Here is a 24,198-nt window from a genome sequence, read left to right as displayed (position 1 = left end):
AAGGAAGCCTTTATCAAGTACATTCTATAAAATGTAGGGAAGATGCTTATTGGTTACCATGGGCAATTTCTCCACTTGTCTGTTTCTCCACTTCATTGCTTCATGAATAGACCCCTTTGGGGAGTATCCAATTAGAGCCAATCTGTTTTTAGCAGGTGAATGCAGCCAGATATTGTGATTATTGACAGAAAAATTTCCCCGATTATGTGTTATCGAGGCTTCATTAGCCCGGTTATTTCGTATTATGCTTCAGGAGCCCGAGGCTTCCGAAACATAATCCGCGATAAATTCCAGCATCAGGGGAAGGAGCCCGCCGCATCAAGGCTAATAGGATAGCCCCCGGTGATACAATTACCTGCAGCCGTCTCCCCTTTATCTCCAATACCCCCCTTTATCTCCAATCACTTTATATTTCTCCAAGGCTTAGTACATAGACTTCATAGTATTTTAAGTAAAAATAGAAATAAATAAGAGATGGTTCTATAGTATTAGAGGGTTGGACAGTAAAGTGACGTTTTTTACTGTTTCCAGCTTGGTCATTTACCAGAGCTTCCTCTTTCCTACAGAAGTAAAGGTTGTTTTTTTGTTTTTGTTGCGTTTTACAAAGAACATGAAGAGGCCATTCACTTACGCACATTAAAAAAAAAAACAAGCATGGCGGCTGCTGATGTACAGTTGTGACCTCATACACTATTGCTGCAGTCTTGCTAGCTGCACACTGGTAGTGGTTTGTGCTGCTTTGGAGTGCATTATCGGCTAATTATAAACCCTCTGTCCCAGGGGTTCTAAACCAAACTTTTATTGGGAAACCACATTTTCCCGACTAACTGAATTCCTCCTATATGTGTAACTAATAGGGCCCATACGTTAGGCAGCTATAGGGGAAATTCCCTATTCTCCTGATGCCTAGGTGTCATTCATCTGATGGCTAGGTCAGGGTGGGGTCAGAACAATCCAACATGTTGGAAATCCTTGAATAGTTGATTCAGGCCAAAAAATGATCGGGATTGGCGAGTCCCAGATTTAAAACTTCTGTATTTCCCCGATCAACAGATCAGCAGTGGTAGAACAGAGAAACACAGCGCAGATGTATGGCCCGCATAAGCCTTAGAATATCATATAAATAAGATTTTAAGGCCCTTTTTTCACTTTTTAGATTTATTTAGGAAAATGTTTTTCAATTTTCTAAATATTTGTGGGTTATAGAGTAAGTGGCTGCTATTACGAAATCACTTTCCGTTTTTTACATTATTCTGTTACATTATTTTTGTGTATATTCTGTAGGTGGCTGTGCCGGAATTGACCGAAGCAGCGGCGGGGGCTGATATTCTGATCTTTGTGGTCCCTCATCAGTTCATTGGTAAACTATGCGAGCAGCTGAAGTCTAAAGTGAAGAAAGGTGCATTCGGCATGTCTCTCATAAAGGTGTGCTCGATAATCGTAGTTTCCATCTTGTGTACGTTCATTCATGCAGGTGTGTTATTATGTGTCATGTTTCACTTATATCTTCATAAAACATTTGCCATTCTGGATTGCCCGCATTTTGCTGTGTATATATAAACATCTTGCGCATCGCACTGTCTTAAGACATGATGGACAACAGTGTCCCGGGGAGCTTTAACCTAAGGCCTGCACCTTCTTCTTAGGTGATGCATCCACTCTTACTACCATTACATAAGTCCGAGACAATGCATTAATTAGCCAGAGCTGTAATTAGGGGTGTACAATTGTTGCCTCTCAGGGCTAAGGCTGAGAGTAGAAGGCACCATCACTGATCTGGTGGCACCTATATTTAGCTGCAGGATGGGGAGCCACCTGGTGGATCAAATATGCGGGCGGCAGGGGCTGATGCTCAGTTGCCACCCAGAAATTCCCATTTCAAGCAAGGAGAGATCCAGGCAAGATTCTCTGACTCAGAATAGGCCAGACATACTTTGGGGTAAAAATGCATACATTTACTTTTTGTGCATCCACAGTTTGCGTAACTATTTGTGGCCGTATAACGAGCTGGGTCTCACTGCAAATTAGGCCGGTTATGTTTACTGAGATTATTCACCATTTAGAACACCATTAATAAAACAAGACACAGACACAGATGTGTACATATACAGAAGGTGTGGTTCTCTACATGCTATGTGTAATAACACAATCCGTTAATCTTTTCCAGGGTGTAGATGAGGGTCCTGAAGGTCTGCGTCTCATATCGGACATCATACATGAAAGGTTGGGCATTGATATGAGTGTGCTGATGGGCGCCAACATTGCCAATGAGGTTGCTGACGGGAAGTTTTGTGAGACAACAATTGGTAAGCTGTTGTGCCATGGTCACTTGGGGTAGATTAGGAAGGTAAGAGATACTGACCGGACACTTTGTGTGATTGCTCCTTGCTAGGCTGTAAAAATAAGGAGCAAGGCAAGATCCTGAAGGAGTTGTTTCAGACCTCAAACTTCAGAATCACTGTGGTAGAAGATGCGGACACAGTGGAAATATGTGGAGCTCTGAAGGTAGGAGATATTATTACAGATATTATGTATTAGCTAGATTTATTATATTTGTACCTATAAAATGCAGATCCTAGTAAGCCATCGCCATTACAATTTCTCTGACACAGTGGAGGCAGCCATTTTGTCTTCTCCATTATGCATAAAAATGCCTTCTATGTCTTCACTGGGATCCATTGACGTCACTAAGCTGTAGGCCACTAGTCACTCTCTCTTTTTAACCAGACACTAGCAAGTGCCTGACTTTGGGCCTGATTCAAATACAGACGCAATATCAATATTAACAAGGTGGAGCGATTGATCACACTGTGCACGCGCCAAGGTTCTTTTGTAAGAACGCTCACAGTGAGGAATAAATTGCTAATGATTGACAGGTGGGGGCCATTTTGTGGGAGGTAACTAGGAGTGCTAGCAAAAGCGCTGGCATGGCATACGTCTTTGAGATGTTCTATTATCGAAGCATCTGCGACCATCCGCTGTATGTGTGTACACAGATGCTTATGTTAGTGAGGCCGCTGGTGGGCATCTCAGTACATTTCCAGGCGACGGCATCATTGGCATATTTTCTCACATTAAACTGTGTACACAATCGCATTAGAGTCCGCATCTGAATCAGCAGGCTCTTTGTGCCTAGTGGATTATTGGGATCTTAGGGAACTATCAGCCCCACGGTCCAGAAAATTCCCAATAGCACGTTTAATGTCACCACACCGAGTAAGCCGTGGAGAGATTATAGTCACAGCCTTTTCATTCATATTTCCTTCATAACCTTAAGGGGAGGGATAGACCATGCAACCAGTGTCCCTCACAGTGTTTGAGAAACCATGCCAATAACCAAACCACCAGGGGATGCATATATTTGCCCATCTAGCTGGCCGTCTGACACTGTCCTGATGATTCCCATAACCAGAGTGCAATAGCTCACAAGTGTCCCAGAAACTGTATCTGCATACTATAGACTATGCCTATAATTATTATGCAGCACATCCAGCCCATGTTGCCTGAGTGCACAATCCTCTCATGTCCAGCGACTTACTGAAGATCCCATCTAGTGTACACAATTGTTCAATCACATTTTTGAGGCTTCTATGCATAGCCTTAGCGCTAGTTGCCTGTCTCCAGTCCAGCCTCTGTATTATTTTGGACCACACCACCTTGCACTGATGTCACGTGTGGTTACACTGGAATACAGGCCTGTCACTTTCACCCATGACACTACAAACTCTTATTTACTCTCTCATTGTCTCCCACCTACTACTGCAATCTCTTCCCATCTGTCCTCACTCTTAAGCCCCCACACACCAGAAAGACCATCGTGCTGATGCGCCTCATATCAATATATCGGATCGATAGATCATTAGTGAAAGTGCAAATCGTTTGCATTTCACCAGCGACGACAATCTGCTGCGAGGTCCCGTATGCTGGATCCTCTGATCTTAAGTGCTGCACATAAGAACAGGCGATCTGGGTAGCGCTGAATTATAGGTCGTACAATAGATCGTGCTGCAGGAACTGCTGGGGAAATCGTGAGACGATGCTGATCGTCCTAATGTATGGCCACCATCACTTTTCCTCACTTCAGTCATTCCTCAGTGTGTCAGCAAGCTTTTCCTCTCTCGCCGTTCTGCTTCTGCCTTCCATCTCCTTCAACCCTGCACTTGCTCCCCAATTTCTATTGAATTCAATCCAAACTCTTCAGCCTTAACTACTAAGCTCTCAGCCTCACTCCCTACATATCCAAACTCAACTCTCTCCTCATTCCCTCCGCCTTTGCTCTGCCAATGACCTGCACCTGAAATCCACGCTCTTTACCGCATCACGCTCCAACCTACAATACTTCATTTTACTACAGACATAGGGGCAGATGTACTAAGCCTTGGATGTGATAGTGGTGAGAGATAAAGGGTGTCATTCTGACCCTTTCGCCTGCTGCTTTTTATCGCAGCCGAAGACCGTAGCTGGGCTGCGATCGCCTCTGTCTGATTGACAGGCAGAGGCGGGAGGGGACGGAATGGCGGAGTTTGGCCGCCGTTTCGTGGACGCGGTCCGGCCAGCGCAGAACGTGGCCGGACCGTGCAGGGAGCGGCCCGCAGCGGCTGCATGACGTCATACGCAGCCACTATGGGCCGGGGAGCGACGAGTAGCTCCCGGCCAGCACGCTAAAGCTGCGCTGGTCGGGAGCTACTCTTGAAGTGCAAAGGCATCACCGCTGTGCGATGCCTTTGCACTTCTGCGGGGGGATGCGGCAGTGACATGCTGGGCGTCCCCCCGCATGTCAGTGTGAATGATCGTAGCTGTGCTAAATTTAGCACAGCTACGATCATCTCGGAATGACCCCCAAAGTACCAAACAATCAGTACCTAACTGTCATTCTTCAAGCACAGTCTATAACATGGCAGTTGGGATCTGATTGGCTGGTACTGTATCTCTCTCCAGGGATTAGTACAACTCTCCATATACTGACAACAAGATCCATCTATTTGCTATATTGTTTCCTCCCACTTGTATTATTGCTACATCGCTTGGCTGAGCGATTGTTATTGAGACATACTTTATTTTGCTACACATAGCTGCCATTCTCTTGCCTTTGAATGTCTGCTGCATTTCCTATCCTAGCCTGCGGTACAGTGTCTAAATGAATGTGCCACTAGTTATTGACCACCTTCGGCTACAGCCCTATGCTGAACCACACATGGTGTCCGATGTCGTGTTACAATTACAGTCTAATCGTGTTACAATTACAGTCTCCCTAGGAGCTGAGCTACCAGCCAGCGGATGGGATCATGGGCCAGCTGTTATTTGGAGCTGCCACTACACCACTCCTAAGTGTTCCTTCTAACAACATGCCTACTTTCCTTTTCGTGATTTGAAACAGGAACGTCTGTTTCAGCCATGGTTGGAGACATCCTTGCCTCTGAAGTAAAAGACAGCCAATAATGCTATGCCAATGGCAATTGCATATTACCCATCTCTTTTTTTCTTTTGGCACTATTACACAGCTTCTCTTCTGTGAGTCTGACATCTGTTGGGCAGCGGGAGCTTGGTACCTCATGGCTTGACCAATCTTGCCTGCCAACTTCTCAATCTAGCCAGCTCTCTCCATCATATGGCGCGATTTGTCAAATTGACAACCGTTCCCATAGTTGGCTAAGCTAGTGGTTTCCATGCCATCTGTGGAAATGATCGCCCAAGAATAAACAAAATATTAGTCATTTATTTTTTACAACTGTTTTCCTTGATTATTTCTTTGTAGTTCCTTTAGGTGTCGTTCTCTGATATCTTATAACACTAGTCCTTATGTTACTTTGTAGTAAGCAACAAAAAACCCCACAGATTCTTTCTGTTCTCAAATGATCTGGGAGACTGGTATTTGGACTGTGCAGGAAGATATAATGGGACAAATGTGGAGGAAAGATTTGTCCTTTTCCACTCAGTCCTCCATATTGTGACCTGCAAAGGAGTCTGGGTGCATGAAGGGTGCATACACATGGCAGTGAGGATATCCACCATGCTGCTTCCTCCACTTCTTAGTTTTCTGAATCTTCCATCCCCTCTCCTCTACTCTCCTCTCCGCATTAAACAGAACTGTGACATGTGATAATGACGTTTTTTACATATGGCACCCATCTACTGTGTACTTTAGTTATAGTAGCTAAAGTACTCAGCGTTGCCTGGGTTTAAATATTCAAGTTATTAAGTTATCGATTAGTTGGATGTAACTGTCAACATATTAAAAATAACTAACAGCTCTTCCAACACACCCATGAGGTGGCTGCTCCGTGTCTCTTGGGGGGGTCGCTAGTATCCCTAATCCCCAGCTTTCCTTTCTGTTCAGATTTATAATCACTTTTACATTGCGAGATGGGTTTAAGGTTTTCCTCCTGTTAACCAGGGGCGGAACTGTGGGAGGCAGTGGAGTCGGCTGCCGTCGGACTCCTGACCTCAAGGGGGCACTTCTCCTCAACTGTCTCCCGCTGACGATCGCTCCCTGCTACTTTTTTTTTTATAATGATTCTTACAGACGGAGGAGCTGTGTCCGTGACACGGGAGCTGCCTCCTGTATATACAAAGAGCTGGCACTGGCTGCAGCTAGGGGGAGCTCCAGAGCGCAGCTCCTCCCGGGCCCTTCTAGTTAAGCAAGCCAGCCGAGTGAAGCTCTCTGCTCCTCCATCAGGCTGATAATAGCCAAAGGTAGGCAATGGCCTCAAGCTGCACTGTGGTGGGGAAGATGTAGTTGGGGGGGGGGCTTTGATAAATGTTGGAAGCACTGTGTTTTGTGTGTGCATGTTTTAAGTGAGGTGTGTGTGTGTGTGTGTTTTAAGGAAAGTTGTGTGTTCAAGTAAAAGGCGTGTGTGTGTGTGTGTGTAAGTGGTAAGTGAGAGGCATGTGTGTGTGTGTGTAAGTGAGAGGCGTGTGTGTGTGAGAGGCATGTGTGTGAGAGGCGTGTGTGTGAGAGAGGCGTGTGTGTGTATAAGTGGAAGGCATGTGTGTGTGTAAGTGAGAGGCATGTGTGTGAGAGGCATGTGTATATGTGTGTGTAAGTGAGAGGTGTGTGTGAGAGGCGTGTGTGTATAAGTGGGAGGTGTGTGTGTGTGTAAGTGAGGCATGTGTGTGTAAGTGTGAGGCATGTGTGTGTAAGTGAGAGGCATGTGTGTGTGTATGAGAGGCAAGGATTAAAGGAGGCATTTGAGCATTTCTACAGGACTATGGGGTTCATTCCGACCCGTTCGCACGCATTGGTTTCTCGCTGCGGTGCGAACGGGTGCGGAATGCGCATTAGTGGCGGACGCTGTGTGCGTGCGCGACGTTGTCCAGCGACAGAGGTTGCCGGGTTACGTCGCGCCTACCAGCGGAAGGAAGGAGGCGTGGCAGGGCGGATCCGGACCGTTGGAGACCGTTTTCGGGGCTGTGGTGAGTAAAACGCAGGCGTGTCCAGGACAACGGAGGGCGGAGGTGTGACGTCAAAGCCAAGCCCATCATCGCTGGATCCATCGCACAGGGTAAGTATGTCCAGGGCTGGTCTATTTCTGTTTGAAAATTTTTAGCTTAGCAGGGCTGCACAAGCGATCGCACCCCTGCTAAGCTAAAATACACTCCCCCATAGGCGTGGACTGTTGATCGTAGCAGCAGCAAAAAGTTGCTGGCTGCGATCAACTCGGAATGACCACCTATGTACAGAGCATACACCTGGTCTGGGTACACGCTACCTTACAAATATATGGAGGGGTGTCCATTTGTGTGTGTGTGTGTGTGTGTGTGTGTGTGTGTGTGTGTGTGTGTGTGTGTAAGTGAGAGGCATGTGTGTGTGTGTGTGTGTGTGTGTGAGAGAGAGGCATGTGTGTGTTTTAGTGAAAGTGGCATGTGTATGTTTTTAAGTGAAGGAGACGTGTGTGTGTGTGAGTGAAAGAGGCATGTGTGAGAGACGTGTGTGTTTAAGTGAAAGAGGCATGTGTGTGTTTAAGTGAAATGCGTTTGTGTGTTAAAGTGAAAGAGGCGTGTGTGTGCTTTTAAGTGAATGAGGTGTTTGTGTGTTTTTTATATATATCGGCACACCGCTGCGCCAAAGCATCTCCATCGAGACCCGCTGGCGGGTGAGGGAGCACTGTAGGTGTACTATAAAGGCATGCTGGTATCTGTTTTTATTGTAATGACTGACTTGGAGTGCATCCACTTTTTATGTGTATCTATATTACTATTGGGAAAGGTACCTGAGCACGCTACTACTGTTCACCATGAGTGCCGGATAGTTACATATGGTATGTGTGTGTATATGTAGGGGGGCACCAACATTTATCATGCCTCCGGGCGACTGGGACGAACTTACGCCACTGCTGTTAACAATGTTGCTATTCCAAGGCTTTTGGGTACACAATATTTTTCTGTCCTCCCACCTCCATTTCTGTCAGTTACTTCAGGTCATTGAATTATGGTTAATTCAGTCAGTTATTACAGTTCATGAAACTTTTCATCCAAATCCATCCAGTTTAAAGCCCAGAACAGGCTCCCTGTGTCAAAGTTCTGTCTGACGTACACCAATGGGAGGTCCGACCAGGACCTCAACCCTTTAGTATGTCTTCTTGGGCCAACTGTTGTCACTCTGTAAAGTTTCCATCCAGTGAAAGGCCCAGAACAGGCTCACCTGGTCAAAGTTCTGCCTGATGAACACTAGCAGAAGGATCAACCAGGACCCCATCTGCCTAGTATGTCTTCTGGGATCCCATGTTACTACTCTGCAACGTTTTCATCCAAATCATGTGGGAGGCCCTGAACAAGCTCCCTAGGTCAAAGTTCTGACCAGCGTACACCAACAGGAGGTCCGACCAGGATCTCAACCGCTTAGTATATCTTCTGAGATCCAGTGTTACCACTCTGTGACATTTTCATCCAAATTCATCTAGTGGAAGGCTCTGAACAGGCTCCGCGGGTCAAAGTTCTGCCCAGCATAAACCAAAGGTCCGACCAGGGCCCTAACCCACCTGAGACCTGGCCAGGATCCAACTGGACCACCCTCACATTGGTTTCATCCCAGGCGGTGTAGGGGTGTCCGAATGCATAACAAGACAGACAAACAGACCAATACATTTTATATATAAGATATTAGAAATTAATCCTGCTCACTGATTTTAAATCTGTTCACCGACTGTCCTTATTTCACTGACTTATCTTATTCATCTAAAACCCTTCATTGATCTTAATACTGCATTCTGATCGGAAACCTCCACACTGAGCTAAAATTTGTTCTCACACCTGAATTTTGCAAACTGACTTGAATGCTTTTCACTACTGACTTGAATCTTGTTCTCTACTGACCTGAATCCTGCACACTGAAATAAAACCTAATTGATCTGAGGAACTGATTCGGATTTGGAAATAAAGCAAAAAAAAAAAGCAAGTAACTGCATCTGGGCAAAAACCATGTTGTACTGCAGCAGTGGGGCAGATGTAAAATGTGCAGAGTATTTAGATTTGGATGGGATGTGTCCAAACTGAAATCTAAATTTCACTGTAATAATAAAACTGTGTAACATTTGTGGGCTACATGCAAAAGCAGACAGTATTTACCCTGCACAGAAACATTATAAATGTATTTGCTCCCATTGCATTGCAACATGGTTTGTTCTAGATACAAATGTACTTGCTTTTACCTCCAAATCAGAATGTGACCCTGCATCATCCACACTACTGACCTGAATCCTTTTCACCACTGACCTGAATTCTGCTCACTGACTGGAATATTGCTCACTTTTCTCTGACGTCCTAAGTGGATGCTGGGACTCCGTAAGGACCATGGGGATTAGCGGCTCCGCAGGAGACTGGGCACAACTAAAGAAAGCTTTAGGACTACCTGGTGTGCACTGGCTCCTCCCACCAAGACCCTCCTCCAGACCTCAGTTAGATTCTTGTGCCCGGCTGAGCTGGATGCACACTAGGGGCTCTCCTGAGCTCCTAGAAAGAAAGTATATTTAGGTTTTTTATTTTACAGTGAGATCTGCTGGCAACAGACTCACTGCAGCGAGGGACTAAGGGGAGAAGAAGCGAACCTACCTAACAGGTGGTAGTTTGGGCTTCTTAGGCTACTGGACACCATTAGCTCCAGAGGGATCGACCGCAGGACCCGACCTTGGTGTTCGTTCCCGGAGCCGCGCCGCCGTCCCCCTTACAGAGCCAGAAGCATGAAGAGGTCCGGAAAATCGGCGGCAGAAGACTTCGGTCTTCACCAAGGTAGCGCACAGCACTGCAGCTGTGCGCCATTGCTCCTCATGTACACCTCACACTCCGGTCACTGATGGGTGCAGGGCGCTGGGGGTGGCGCCCTGAGGGCAATATATGACACCTTGGCTGGCAAATCTACATCATATATAGTCCTAGAGGCTATATAGATGTAAAATTACCCCTGCCAGTATTCCAGAAAAAGCGAGAGAAAGTCCGCCGAAAAAGGGGCGGGGCTTCTCCCTCAGCACACTGGCGCCATTTTCTCTTCACAGTGCAGCTGGAAGACAGCTCCCCAGGCTCTCCCCTGTAGTTTTCAGGCTCAAAGGGTTAAAAAGAGAGGGGGGGGCACTAAATTTAGGCGCAATATATGTATACAAGCAGCTATTTGGGGAAAAATCACTCAGTTATAGTGTTAATCCCTGCATTATATAGCGCTCTGGTGTGTGCTGGCATACTCTCTCTCGGTCTCCCCAAAGGACTTTGTGGGGTCCTGTCCTCAGTCAGAGCATTCCCTGTGTGTGTGCGGTGTGTCGGTACGGCTGTGTCGACATGTTGGATGAGGAAGGTTAAGTGGAGGCGGAGCAGAGGCCGATAAATGGGATGTCGCCCCCTGTGGGGCCGACACCAGAGTGGATGGATAGGTGGAAGGTATTAACCGACAGTGTCAACTCCTTACATAAAAGGCTGGATGACCTAACAGCTGTGGGACAGCCGGCTTCTCAGCCCGCGCCTGCCCAGGCGTCTCAAAGGCCATCAGGGGCTCAAAAAAACGCCCGTTACCTCAGATGGCAGACACAGATGTCGACACGGAGTCTGACTCCAGTGTCGACGAGGTTGAGACATATACACAATCCACTAGGAACATCCGTTACATGATCTCGGCAATGAAAAATGTGTTACGCATTTTCTGACATGAACCCAAGTACCACATAAAAGGGGTTTTATTTTTGGGGAGAAAAAGCAGCCAGTGTTTTGTTCCCCCATCAGATGAATGAATGAAGGTGTAAAGAAGCGTGGTTTCCCCCGATAAGAAACTGGTAATTTCTAAAAAGTTACTGATGGCGTACCCTTTCCCGCCAGAGGATAGGTCACGTTGGGAGATATCCCTTAGGGTGGATAAGGCGCTCACACGTTTGTCAAAAGGTGGCACTGCCGTCTTAGGATACGGCCACCTTGAAGGTACCTGCTGATAAAAAGCAGGAGGCGATCCTGAAGTCTGTATTTACACACTCAGGTTATATACTGAAACCTGCAATTGCCTCAGCATAAATAGTGCTGCTGCAGCGTGGTCTGATACCCTATCAGATAATATTAATACGCTAAGACAGGGATAATATTTTGCTAACATTGAGCATATTTAAGACGTTGTCTTATATAAAAAGGATGCACAGAGGGATATTTGCCGGCTGGCATCCAGAATTAATGCAATGTCCATTCTGCCAGGAGGGTATTAGAAACCCGGCAGTGGACAGGTGATGCTGCCTGTAAAAGGCACATGGAGATTCTGCCTTATAAGGGTGAGGAATTGTTTGGGGATGGTCTCTGGGACCTCGTATCCACAGCAACAGCTGGGAAGAAAAATTTTTTACCTCAGGTTTCCTCACAGCCTAAGAAAGCACCGTATTTTCAGGTACAGTCCTTTCGGCTTCAGAAAAGCAAGCGGGTCAAAGGCGCTTCCTTTCTGCACAGAGACAAGGGAAGAAGGAAAAAAGCTGCACCAGCAGCCAGTTCCCAGGAGACAAAAATCTTCCCCCGCTTCCTCTGAGTCCACCGCATGACGCTGGGGCTCCACAGGTGGAGACAGGTGCGGTAGGGGCACGTCTCGGGAACTTCAGGGACCAGTGGGCTTGCCCACAGGTGGATCTCTAGGTTCTGCAAATAGTATCACAGGGATACAGGCTGGAGTTCGAGGCGACTCCCCCTCGCCGTTACCTCACATCAGCCTTGCCTGCTGCCCTCGGAGAAAGGTAGTACTGGCGGCAATTCACAAGCTGTACTTCCAGCAGGTGAAATCAAGGTACCCCTCCTTCAACAAGGCCGGGGTTACTATTCCAAAATGTTGTGGTACCGAAACCAGACGGTTCGGTGAGACCCATTCTAAAATTGAAAGCCTTGAACACTTATATACGAAGGTTCAAGTTCAAAATGGAATCGCTCAGGGCGATTATTGCAAGCCTGGAGAATTTCATGGTATCACTGGACATCAAGGATGATTACCTGCATGTCCCTATTTACCCTCTTCACCAGGAGTACCTCAATATTGTGGTACAGGATTGTCATTAACAATTCCAGACGTTGCCGTTGGTCTGTCCCCGGCACCGAGGTATTTACCAAGGTAATGGCCGAAATAATTATCCCGTACTTGGACGATCTCCTTATAAAGGCGAGGTCCAGGGAGCAGTTGTTCGTCGGAGTAGCACTATCTCGGGAAGTGCTACAACAGCACGGCTGGTTTCTGAATATTCCAAAGTCGCAGCTGGTTCCTACGACGCGTCTACTGTTCCTGGGTATGGTTCTGGACACAGAACAGGATAAAAAGGGTTTCTCCCGGAGGAGAAGGCCAAGGAGTTGTGGTCTCTAGACAGAGACCTCCTAATACGTATACAGGTGTCGGTGCATCAATGCACGCAAGCCCTGGGAAAGATGGTAGCTTCTTACGAAGAAATTCCATTCGCCAGGTCCCATGCAAGGATTTTCCAGTGGGATCTGTTGGACAAGTGGTCCGGGTCGCATCTTCAGATGCATCGGCAGATAACCCTGTCTCCAAGGGTCAGGGTGTCGCTGTTGTGGTGGCTGCAGAGTGCTCATCTTCTAGGGGGCCGCAGATTCGGCATACAGGACTGGGTCCTGGTGACCACGGATGCCAGCCTTCGAGGCTGGGGGCCAGTCACACAGGGAAGGAACTTCCAAGGCTATGGAAAAGTCAGGAAACTTCCCTACACATAAATATTCTGGAACTGAGGGCCATTTACAATGCCCTAAGTCAGGCTAGACCCCTGCTTCAACACCGGCCGGTGCTGATCCAGTCAGACAACATCACGGCGTTCGCTCATGTAAACCGACAGGGCGGCACAAGAAGCAGGATGGCGATGGCAGAAGCCACAAGGATTCTCCGATGGGTGGAAAATCATGTGTTAGCACTATCAGCAGTGTTCATTCCCGGAGTGGACAACTGAGAAGCAGACTTTCTCAGAAGACACGACCTCCACCCGGGAGAGTGGGGACTTCATCCAGAAGTCTTCCAAATGATTGTACACCGTTGGGAAAGGCCACAGGTGGACATGATGGCGTCCCGCCTCAACTAAAAGTTACAAAGATATTGCGCCAGGTCAAGGACCCTCAGGCGATAGCTGTGGACGCTCTGGTAACACCGTGGGTGTACCAGTCGGTGTATGTGTTCCCTTCTCTGCCTCTCTTACCCAGGGTAATGAGAATAATAAGAAGGAGAGGAGTAAGAACTATACTCATTGTTCCGGGTTGGCCAAGAAGAGCTTGGTAACCAGAACTCCAAGAAATGATCTCAGAGGACCCATGGCCTCTGCCGCTCAGACAGGACCTGCTGCAGCAGGGGGCCTGTCTGTTCCAAGACGTACCGCGGCTGCGTTGACGGCATGGCGGTTGAACGACGGATCCTGAAGGAAAAGGGAATTCCGGAGGAAGTTATCCCTACGCTATTTAAAGCTAGGAAAGAAGTGAACGCAAACCATTATTACCGCATATGGCGGAAATATGTTGCGTACTGTGAGGCCAGGAAGGCCCCAAAGGAGAAATTTCAGCTAGGTCGATTTCTGCACTTCCTACAGTCAGAGGTGACTATGGGCCTAAAATTGGGTTCCATTAAGGTCCAGATTTCGGCTCTATCGATTTTCTTCCAAAATTGAACTGGCTTCACTGCCTGAAGTTCAGACTTTTGTTAAGGGAGTGCTGCATAGTCAGCCCCCCGTTTATGCCTCCAGTGGCACCGTGGGATCTCAACGTGGTGTTGGATTTCCTGAAGTCGCATTGGGTTGAGCCACTTAAATCCGTGGAGCTATAATACCTCACGTGGAAAGTGGTCATTCTGTGGGCCTTGGCGTCGGCCAGGCGTGTATCAGAATTGGCGGCTTTGTCATACAAAAGCCCTTATCTATATTTTATATGGATAAGGCGGAATTGAGGACTCGTTCACAATTCCTTCCTAAGGTGGTATCAGTTTTTCATGTGAACCAACCTATTGTGGTGCCTGCGGCTACTTGGGACTTGGAGGATTCCAAGCTACTGGATGTAGTCAGGGCCCTGAAAAGTATATGTTTCCAGGACAGCTGGAGTCAGGAAAACTGACTCGCTATTTCTCCTGTATGCACCCAACAAGCTGGGTGCTCCTACTTCTAAGCAGACGATTGCTCGCTGGATCTGTAGCACGATTCAACTTGCACATTCTGCGGCTGGACTGCCGCACCCTAAATCTGTAAAAGCCCATTCCACGAGGAAAGGGGCTCTTCTTGGGCGGCTGCCCGAGGGGTCTCGGCTTTACAATTTTGCCGAGCTGTTACTTGGTCGGGTTCAAACACTTTTGCAAGAGTCTACAAGTTTGATACCCTGGCTGAGGAGGACCTAGAGTTTGCTCATTCGGTGCTGCAGAGTCATCCGCACTCTCCCGCCCGTTTGGGAGCTTTGGTATAATGCCCATGGTCCTTACGAAGTCCCAGCATCCACTTAGGACGTCAGAGAAAATAAGATTTTACTCACCGGTAAATCTATTTCTCGTAGGCCGTAGTGGATGCTGGGCGCCCATCCCAAGTGCGGATTGTCTGCAATACTTGTATATAGTTATTGCCTAAATAAAGGGTTATTGTTGAGCCATCTGTTGAGAGGCTCAGTTATATTTCATACTGTTAACTGGCTATAGTATCACGAGTTATACGGTGTGATTGGTGTGGCTGGTATGAGTCTTACCCGGGATTCAAAATCCTTCCTTATTGTGTCAGCTCTTCCGGGCACAGTATCCTAACTGAGGTCTGGAGGAGGGTCTTGGTGGGAGGAGCCAGTGCACACCAGGTAGTCCTAAAGCTTTCTTTAGTTGTGCCCAGTCTCCTGCGGAGCCGCTAATCCCCATGGTCCTTACGGAGTCCCAGCATCCACTACGGACTACGAGAAATAGATTTACCGGTGAGTAAAATCTTATTATCTGTATCATGCATGCTGACTTGAATCCTGTTCATTACTGAACTGAATCCTGTTCACTGACCTGTATTCTGCTCACTATTGATCTGAATTCTGCACACTGATATAAAATCTCATTGATCTGAATCCTACTCAGTGACTTGAATGCAGAATGTCCAACTAAGCTGGTTACACACTACACGATTTGCTGTGCAATCATGGTACTGTACCTACAACCACTATGCACGATCATTGGGCAGTACGGATGGTGTAATGGTTAGCATTACTTCCTGACAGTACTGAAGTCATGGGTTCAATTCCCACCACGGCCTTACTGTGTGGAGTTTGTATATTTTCCCTGTACTTGCGTGGGTTTTCTCGGCTTCCAGTTACTTCGGCTTCCTCCAACAATCCCAAAAAATACTGGTAGGTCAATTGATTCCCGAAAAAAATGAACCCTAATATGTAAGTGTGCGCTTGTACATGGGCAGACTAAGTGGTTATTACCTGCCGTCAAAATTCTATGTTTCTATGTGTAGTGTTTACATACAGTTGAGCAATTGTTTAGTTGCATCATCCCATCTTTTATGCCGCACATCAGATGGTATTGTGTTGCATACGATGCAGTTTGGTTACATTAATCATGCAACAATATATCATGTCATCATCCAGCGGATTGTGCAGTGTGTATGAGAATGTGATACAGTACATCATATCGACCCCGTCGCTGCACTGTTGCGGTGTGTACCCAGCTTCAGAACCACACATGCGTCAGACTTAGGTGGCCGTTGACAGGTGACGTTCCAGTTACAAAAACTAAATTGTTTAAATTATGACAATGACAACTGTTGCCTTAGGCTCTGTGTTTCCTGCTTGGCCTGTTTTTGCTATTGGTGCCATTTATAATGGAGCTGAAGTTAATGTTTAAGCTAATGGTTAATGTCAATTTATTCTCTGCTGAGAGTTCTGCAGTCACAGAATTGCCGTTTTGCATGAATACACTTTTCCTGAATATATACAGTATCTAAGTGCTTTATGTTTCATCACTGGTTAGCTACGGATATTCCTGTCAGATTTGCACATTACTGGGCTCTGAATTGTTATGCCTCGCAATATAAAAGGTTTTTCGTGTTGGGAAGATATTTATAAAGATACATTATATATATATATATATATATATATATATACATACATACATACATACATACATACATACATACATTTGCATCAGGAAAGTATTCACAGCACTTCACTTTTAGCACATTTTGTTATGTTACAGCCTTATTCCAAAATGGAATAAATTAATTTTTCCCCTCAAAATTCTACACACAAGACCCCTTAATGACAATGGCCCTCGTTCCGAGTTGTTCGCTCGCTAGCTGCTTTTAGCAGCATTGCACACGCTAAGCCGCCGCCTACTGGGAGTGAATCTTAGCTTAGCAGAATTGCGAACGATAGATTCGCATAATTGCGAATAGAAATTTCTTTGCAGTTTCTGAGTAGCTCGGGACTTACTCTGCCACTGCGATCAGTTCAGTCAGTTTCGTTCCTGGTTTGACGTCACAAACACACCCAGCGTTCGCCCAGACACTCCCCCGTTTCTCCAGCCACTCCCGCGTTTTTCAGCACACACCCATAAAACGGCTAGTTTCCACCCAGAGACACCCACTTCCTGTCAATCACACTACGATCACCAGAACGATGAAAATTCCTCGTTATGCCGTGAGTAAAATACCTAACTTTTTAGCATATTTACCTGGCGCAGACGCACTGCGAACATTGCGCATGCGCAGTAAGCGACTAATCGCAATATAGAGAAAATCGGCAACGAGCGAACAACTCGGAATGACCACCAATGTGTAAAAAGTTTTTTTATGAGATTTTGCAAATGTATTAAAAATAAAAAACTTAGATCACATGTACATAAGTATTCACAGCCTATGGGCCTAATTCAGCCTGGATCGCTGCAGCGATCTCAGTCTGAAGCTCTTTGCGGAGTGCGTCTGCGCACCCCAGGAGCCCAGTGAGATGCTAAAAGCATCTCTGGGCTGTGATTGCCTCTGCCTGTTTGACAGGCAGAGGCGGTTGCAGGGCAGGAGGGGGTGTGCCAATGGCATTAGAACACTGTTGGCAGGGCGCAGTTTGGACAACACAGGCGTATACGGACCGTTGCGAAGGTTGGGCCGCGGTGGCTGCGTGACATCACACGCAGCCGCTGCGACCTGGGACACGGCGGGTAGCTGCCTGCCAGTACGCAGGAGCTGTGCAGTCAGGGAGCTACTCGCCGGGAGCAAAAGCATCGCCACCATGGGGGGGCAGAGCCAGACATCTGGGGCGGACTATTCCTGTGCTGGGGATCAGTATGATTTACAGGCGGCTGGGATGCCACCCATCAGTATACTAGGTAGGTAGGGTATTTGGGGTACCTCTGAAGGTCAGTATAACAGACACAGGGCCACTCTGTTAGAGTTTGGTGGTTGTGACTTCCCTATTTGCCTCTGTATTTCTGTACCTCCCAGCCTGACCTTACACGCACTCATTTCATACCACACCCAAAGGATGTCAGGACATGCATTGCTGCCGCTCCTACTGTCCCTATCCCCAGTCTGCTCCTATAGTGCGATCTCTGGCACACATATCAGCGCTGACAGGAGAGGGAGAGAAATGAAGAGCAGACAGGGCACGCTGTACAAACAGACGTGGGATACCTGTATAAAAGCTACGGCTATTCCTGCAATGGGATCATTATTTTACTTTCACCTACAGACAAATGGGAAAAATTATCTCATATTTTGTAAGTTTGCCCTTAAAACATGATGCGAATTAGACTAGTTGATAGTATGTTCAAAACAGTTCATTATCGCTTTGTAATTTTCCCCCAAACAGTGACCGGTATGCTACCAGTATGACTGCTACAGGTGAAACCACCATTGTGTTATTAGAACAAAAAAATCAACCTGTACAAAGACACCAGGGGAGATGATAAAACCTTTGAGAAAGATAAAGTGGAGAAATTGCCCATAGCAACCATCTATCATTTTATAGACTGTGCTAGCTAAATAGATGATTGGTTACTATGGGCAATTTCTCCACTCTGGGGTATATGCAATAGCGGGCGAATTGGCAAAAAAGGCGAATTCCGGGACGTTTTCGCCTCCAAAAATCAATTCGCCTATGCAGTGCAGTCATTTTTCGCAAAAAAACGGCCCGTCAAAATTCGCCTTTTCTCAATTCGCCTTTTTCCGAATTCGCCTTTTCTGCAATGGTACAGATGCTGCAATTCGCCTCCAGCATATTCAATTCAAGTTTGGAAATTCGCCTGCAGTGCTTTTAGACAGCAAATTCGCGATTTTCAATCCGCCACACTTTGGAGGGTGAAAACAAATAAAAAAAATTTAAACATGGTTTTTTTGGTGTTTTTTTTTTTGGGAATAGCAGATCTATTTATATTAGAAGGGATTAGGTTTTTTTTTTTTTGGGGGGGGGAGGCACAAATATTATTTATATATTTTTTAAAATAATATTTTTTTTTTTTTTATTTTTTTTTTATTGCTGGAACGGTAAAATCAGAAAAAAAAATGGCGTGGGGTCCCCCCTCCAAAGCATAACCAGCCTCGGGCTCATTGAGCTGGTCCTGGTTCTAAAAATGCGGGGGAAAAATTGACAGGGGATCCCCCGTATTTTTAAAACCAGCACCGGGCTCTGCGCCTGGTGCTGGTGCCAAAAATACGGGGGACAAAAAGAGTAGGGGTCCCCCGTATTTTTAACACCAGCATCGGGCTCCACTAGCTGGACAGATAATGCCACAGCCGGGGGTCACTTTTATGCCGTGCCCTGCGGCCGTGGCATCAAATATCCAACTAGTCACCCCTGGCCGGGGTACCCTGGGGGAGTGGGGACCCCTTCAATCAAGGGGTCCCCCCCCCCCCAGCCACCCAAGGGCCAGGGGTGAAGCCCGAGGCTGTCCCCCCCCATCCAATGGGCTGCGGATGGGGGGGCTGATAGCCTTTGTGTTCAAAAAAAAGATATTGTTTTTTCCATTAGTACTACAAGTCCCAGCAAGCCTCCCCCGCAAGCTGGTACTTGGAGAACCACAAGTACCAGCATGCGGGAGAAAAACGGGCCCGCTGGTACCTGTAGTTCTAATGGAAAAAAAATACCCAAATAAAAACAGGACACAGACACCGTCGACAGTAAAACTTTATTACACACTGCCGACACACACATACTTACCTATGTTCACACGCCGACATCGGTCCTCTTCTCCATGTAGAATCCCGGGGTACCTGAAAATAAAAGATCAATATACTCACCTCAACAGGCTCCAGAGATAAATCCACGTACTTGGCAAAAAAAGAAAGCGCATTTACCCGCACCAAAAACGGACTGAAAGGGGTCCCATGCTGACACATGGGACACCTTTCCACGATTAAGATCTGTCAGTGACAGCTGTCACTGACAGGTCTCTAAGCCAATCAGGAAGCGCAACTTCGTTGCGCTCACCTGATTGGCTGATCGCTGTGACAGCGCATCGCACAGCTCCCTCCATTATATTCAATGGTGGGAACTTAGCGGCTAGCGGTGAGGTCACCCGCCGGTCAGCGGCTGACCGGCGGGTGACCCCACCGCTAGCCGCTAAGTTCCCACCATTGAAAGTAATGGAGCGGCTTTGCGAGGCGCTGTCAGAGTACAGACGGCGTCCAGCCAATCAGGTGAGCGCCACGGCAGTAGCGCTTCCTGATTGGCTGAAGGGACATCAGTGACAGGAGTCACGTGATGTCCCGGCATTCGGGGGAAGGGATCTGATGTGAAAACATTGGACCCCTTTCAGTCCGGTATGGCTCGGTGTTCGGTTTGTTTTTTTACAAAGTACGTGGATTTACCTCTGGACCTCTGGACGCTGGAAGGTGAGTATAATTTTTTGACAGGTACCCTCGGATCGTCGGAGATCGTTGCAGTCGGCGTGTCAACACAGGTAAGTATGTGTGTGTCGGCGTATGAAATAAAGTTTTACTATCAAGGTGTGTGTGTCCTGTTTTTATTTGGGTATTTTTTTCCCAGTAGTACTACAGGTACCAGCGGGCCCGTTTTTCTCCCGCATGCTGGTACTTGTGGTTCTCCAAGTACCAGCTTGCGGGGGAGGCTTGCTGGGACTTGTAGTACTAATGGAAAAAACAATATCTTTTTTTTTAACACAAAGGCTATCAGCCCTCCCATCCGCAGCCCATTGGATGGGGGGGGACAGCCTCGGGCTTCACCCCTGGCCCTTGGGTGGCTGGGGGGGGGGGACCCCTTGATTGAAGGGGTCCCCACTCCCCCAGGGTACCCCGGCCAGGGGTGACTAGTTGGATATTTGATGCCACGGCCGCAGGGCACTATATAAAAGTGACCCCCGGCTGTGGCATTATCTGTCCAGCTAGTGGAGCCCGATGCTGGTGTTAAAAATACGGGGGACCCCTACTCGTTTTGTCCCCCGTATTTTTGGCACCAGCATCAGGCGCAGAGCCCGGTGCTGGTTTTAAAAATACGGGGGATCCCTGCCCGATTTTTCCCCTGCATTTTTAGAACCAGGACCAGCTCGATGAGCCCGAGGCTGGTTATGCTTTGGAGGGGGGACCCCACGCCATTTTTTTTTCGGGTTTTTCCCCGTTTTTTCCCGTTTTTTAAAATCGCGGTAAAATCCGCAAAATCGGCCGATTTTCGCCCGCGACTCTGGCGAATCCGTTTTTCATTGCATATGGTGAATTCCGGAAGCCACCTTCCGGAATTCACCTGGCGAATTTGGTCGAATTGAAAAAACGGCGATAATTGCCGCGATTTCGCCCGCTATTGCATATACCCCTATCTCTCTCGAAGGCTTGATACATCTCCCGTACACTGTTATATCAATTTTTCATGCAGTTGTAAATCAAGCTTCTATTAACGATTTAATTTGCTTCCTATCATGTTATTACTATGGCAACCAAAGTCACATGACAAATACTTTAGTGAGCAGGTAGGCTTTGTAATGTTACTCTTCTCAGCATCATGTCTTCCTTCTGTCTTTACCATCACGTGATCATATGCTTCATACACTAGATGCTATCTCTTTAGTGGCAGAGGCGGCATGTATGTAGACTAGGGGGAAATGTACTAAGCAGTGACCCAGTGGAGAAGTTGCCCATGGCAACCAATCAGCATGGAAGTAACATTAATCATTTGTATACTATATAAATTTATACAGAGCAGCTGATTGGTTGCCGTGGGCAACTTCTCCACTGGCTTCCTTCTCCACTCTTCACTACTTAGTACATCTCTACCTTAAGACTCACACTGGCTATGCTCCTTGGTATGATAACTGCAGGCTGCCCATGGTGGTCATTCCGAGTTGATTGCAGCCAGCAACTTTTTGCTGCTGCTGCTGCGATCATCTAGTACACACCTATGGGGGGAGTGTATTTTAGCTTAGCTGGGCTGTGATTGCTTTTTTTCAAGCAGAACAAGACCAGCCCTATACCTACTTACCCTGTGCGACGATCTCTGCGATGCTGGAGCCGGATTTGACGTCAGACATTCGCCCTCCGTTCTCCTGGACACGCCTTGTCACTCCCCAAAAACGGCAGCCAACGATCCAGATCCGCCCAGAAACGCCTTCTTCTTGTCAATCTTCTTGCGGTCGGCTCTGCGACCGCTTTCTTCGTAGGATGCGACTCGCCGGGCAACGTCGCATACTCGCATTGCGGCTGCCGCGCATGCGCATTCCGGACCCATTCGCATCGCAGCGATAAACCGCTGCGTGCAAACGGGTCGGAATGACCCCCTATGTCTCCTCTGGTTAAGATACTGAAGAGCGGCTCTATCTTGTGCGTGTTCCACATGCTACACCCCTGTTCAGAGATCAGATTTATACTCGGCTAGGAAGTAGAAGCAATAAGTTCATCCATATGATATTATTTATTGCAGTGCAAAGCCCTGAGTTGTAGAAAACTTCCTGAAATATCAGCGAAATATCTAAAATAACCAGTATTTATGCAATTCCCTAGCATTGACTACAATATATAAAATATACAAATAAATCCAATCATTTTAGTTAATAAAGCAAGCTGCAGCTCCCTCCTGTGCCTTCCTACAATGGGTTTCCTGTAATGACACAAACCACACAGCTCAGACAGATGTCATTGTTTGCAGCTGTAATAAAGCTCACTGACTTCATTCAGGATTCAATAAAACAGATTAGCAATTCCAAAATAATAATTGCTTACCAGGTGTGTCATATTTAATTATGTTTTTACTTAAATAAAATGTCTTCATTTTTTTATTTTTTTTCTCCCTCTATCCCTACCATCTGCCTGACTTTGGGTGAAGTGAAAATGAGGTTTATTACAATATTGTTGGAACGTTCTGCTCCGCTGAGCAATGAATTGAAAAGGACATTTAACAGCTGTACACATATAAGACATTAATGAAGGCCGGGGCTATTATACGTTACGTGGACCTGGCTAATTCTAGAAACGGCTAAAAACAAGACTGCTAGAACTGCTTGTGGTGTTTGTTTTGCTGGATCTGTTGTTTCATAAAGTGATTGTATAATAATGATTAATTATAGACAGAAACATTATTACTATCATTGTTCAAAATTGCAAATGTGCAGTAAACACCAGAGGAGACCATTAGAGATGAGCTTTTATCTGTCTAGTACATCTTATGGTCAGATTGGTTGCTACAGGTTAATGCTAATTTGCTCCCGTCACTTCTGTATTAGTGTTCATGCGTGGATTTCTATGAGCAGGCTGCTGACCAGTGAGGAAGGCACGTTTTCATTTTTATATAATTTTTTATAATGACATGTGTCTATAGCTGTGCAGTGCATTATGAATTGGGGGCACTAACTGTGGCATAGGACTATATGTAATATTTAAATTCTTGACAATTTGATCACCCACATGCCCCATCAATGCCCCTCAGGCCACACCAGTTACCTCATCAATACAGGTCAGACCACCCCACATGTAGGGTGCAATATACATGATGCATACGCTGCCTGCTTGTAGGGCAACTCCTGGAGGGTGGAGGCAATGCCAGCAGAGAAGGACAGATAAATGTTGGCTACCAGAAATGGAAAGTGCTGCTTTCAGACACAGGGAGCGCTGATGCAAGCATTTAACCACCAGAGGCTAAAGGTTAGTACAGTCCTGCTCAGCGTTGTAAAGATCAAGAGAGAAGGTACCAAGACCTAGCCTAACCAGGGATATACAGTCAGAGAGCAACATGCCTTAGCTCTGACACGCTGCAGATCTAGATCAGCAACAGCTCAGCATGGATCCCAAACTGGGCCGCGTAGAGGTCTTCTTGGGTAGGGCAATTCCAGGTGGCAATGGAGGTGTCAAACACGCTGCTTTTACAGCTGTGCATCTGAATGTGCAAGGGGTAAGATGCCTACTTTGAGCATCTTTAGTTGCTGAAATCCTACTTGGTGCGTCTTCAGACATAACCATTGGTTGTGCCATCGAAACATGCACCAGCCCCATGCTAGAGTGCAAATTTTTGTCAGTATAGCCGCTAATGTTAGAGATTAAGCATCTGACTCCACAGCTACTTCTGCGACACTCCCATATCATGCCCATAAGGCGGAACATATCCATGCTTGTGCATAGCCACCGCCCAGGAATGGCCAATACATTTCACACACTATGGGGGGGAATTCAAATGTTATCGCATCCCCAATCTCCCGTCTAAAGTGACAGGACATCGTAGGGCTTGGTCAAATGCCCGCGCTGATTGCGCCCCTTATTGCACTCGGGTTTAGGCGAGCAAAGCACCTCAGATGAGGAGTAGAATCTGATTGGTTGCTATGAGCAACAT

At 46.8% G+C, this 24,198-nt stretch overlaps 1 protein-coding gene across 1 annotated transcript in view; it reads left to right on the top strand.

Annotated features, from left to right (window-relative positions):
• The window catches only part of GPD1 (glycerol-3-phosphate dehydrogenase 1), a 98,235-nt gene that overhangs the window by 47,589 nt on the left and 26,448 nt on the right, over nucleotides 1-24,198 (top strand). The window contains exons 3-5 of the mRNA XM_063952024.1: nucleotides 1,285-1,425; nucleotides 2,168-2,306; nucleotides 2,393-2,505. Coding sequence (XP_063808094.1) covers nucleotides 1,285-1,425; nucleotides 2,168-2,306; nucleotides 2,393-2,505 — 393 coding nt within the window. The remainder of the gene's footprint in view (nucleotides 1-1,284; nucleotides 1,426-2,167; nucleotides 2,307-2,392; nucleotides 2,506-24,198) is intronic.

Source organism: Pseudophryne corroboree, chromosome 2 (genome assembly GCF_028390025.1).
Source record: "Pseudophryne corroboree isolate aPseCor3 chromosome 2, aPseCor3.hap2, whole genome shotgun sequence".
In the NCBI taxonomy this organism is placed as follows: domain Eukaryota; kingdom Metazoa; phylum Chordata; class Amphibia; order Anura; family Myobatrachidae; genus Pseudophryne; species Pseudophryne corroboree.
The sequence above is the reverse complement of the archived record's forward strand: the minus strand, read 5'-3'. Positions and strand labels throughout refer to the sequence as shown.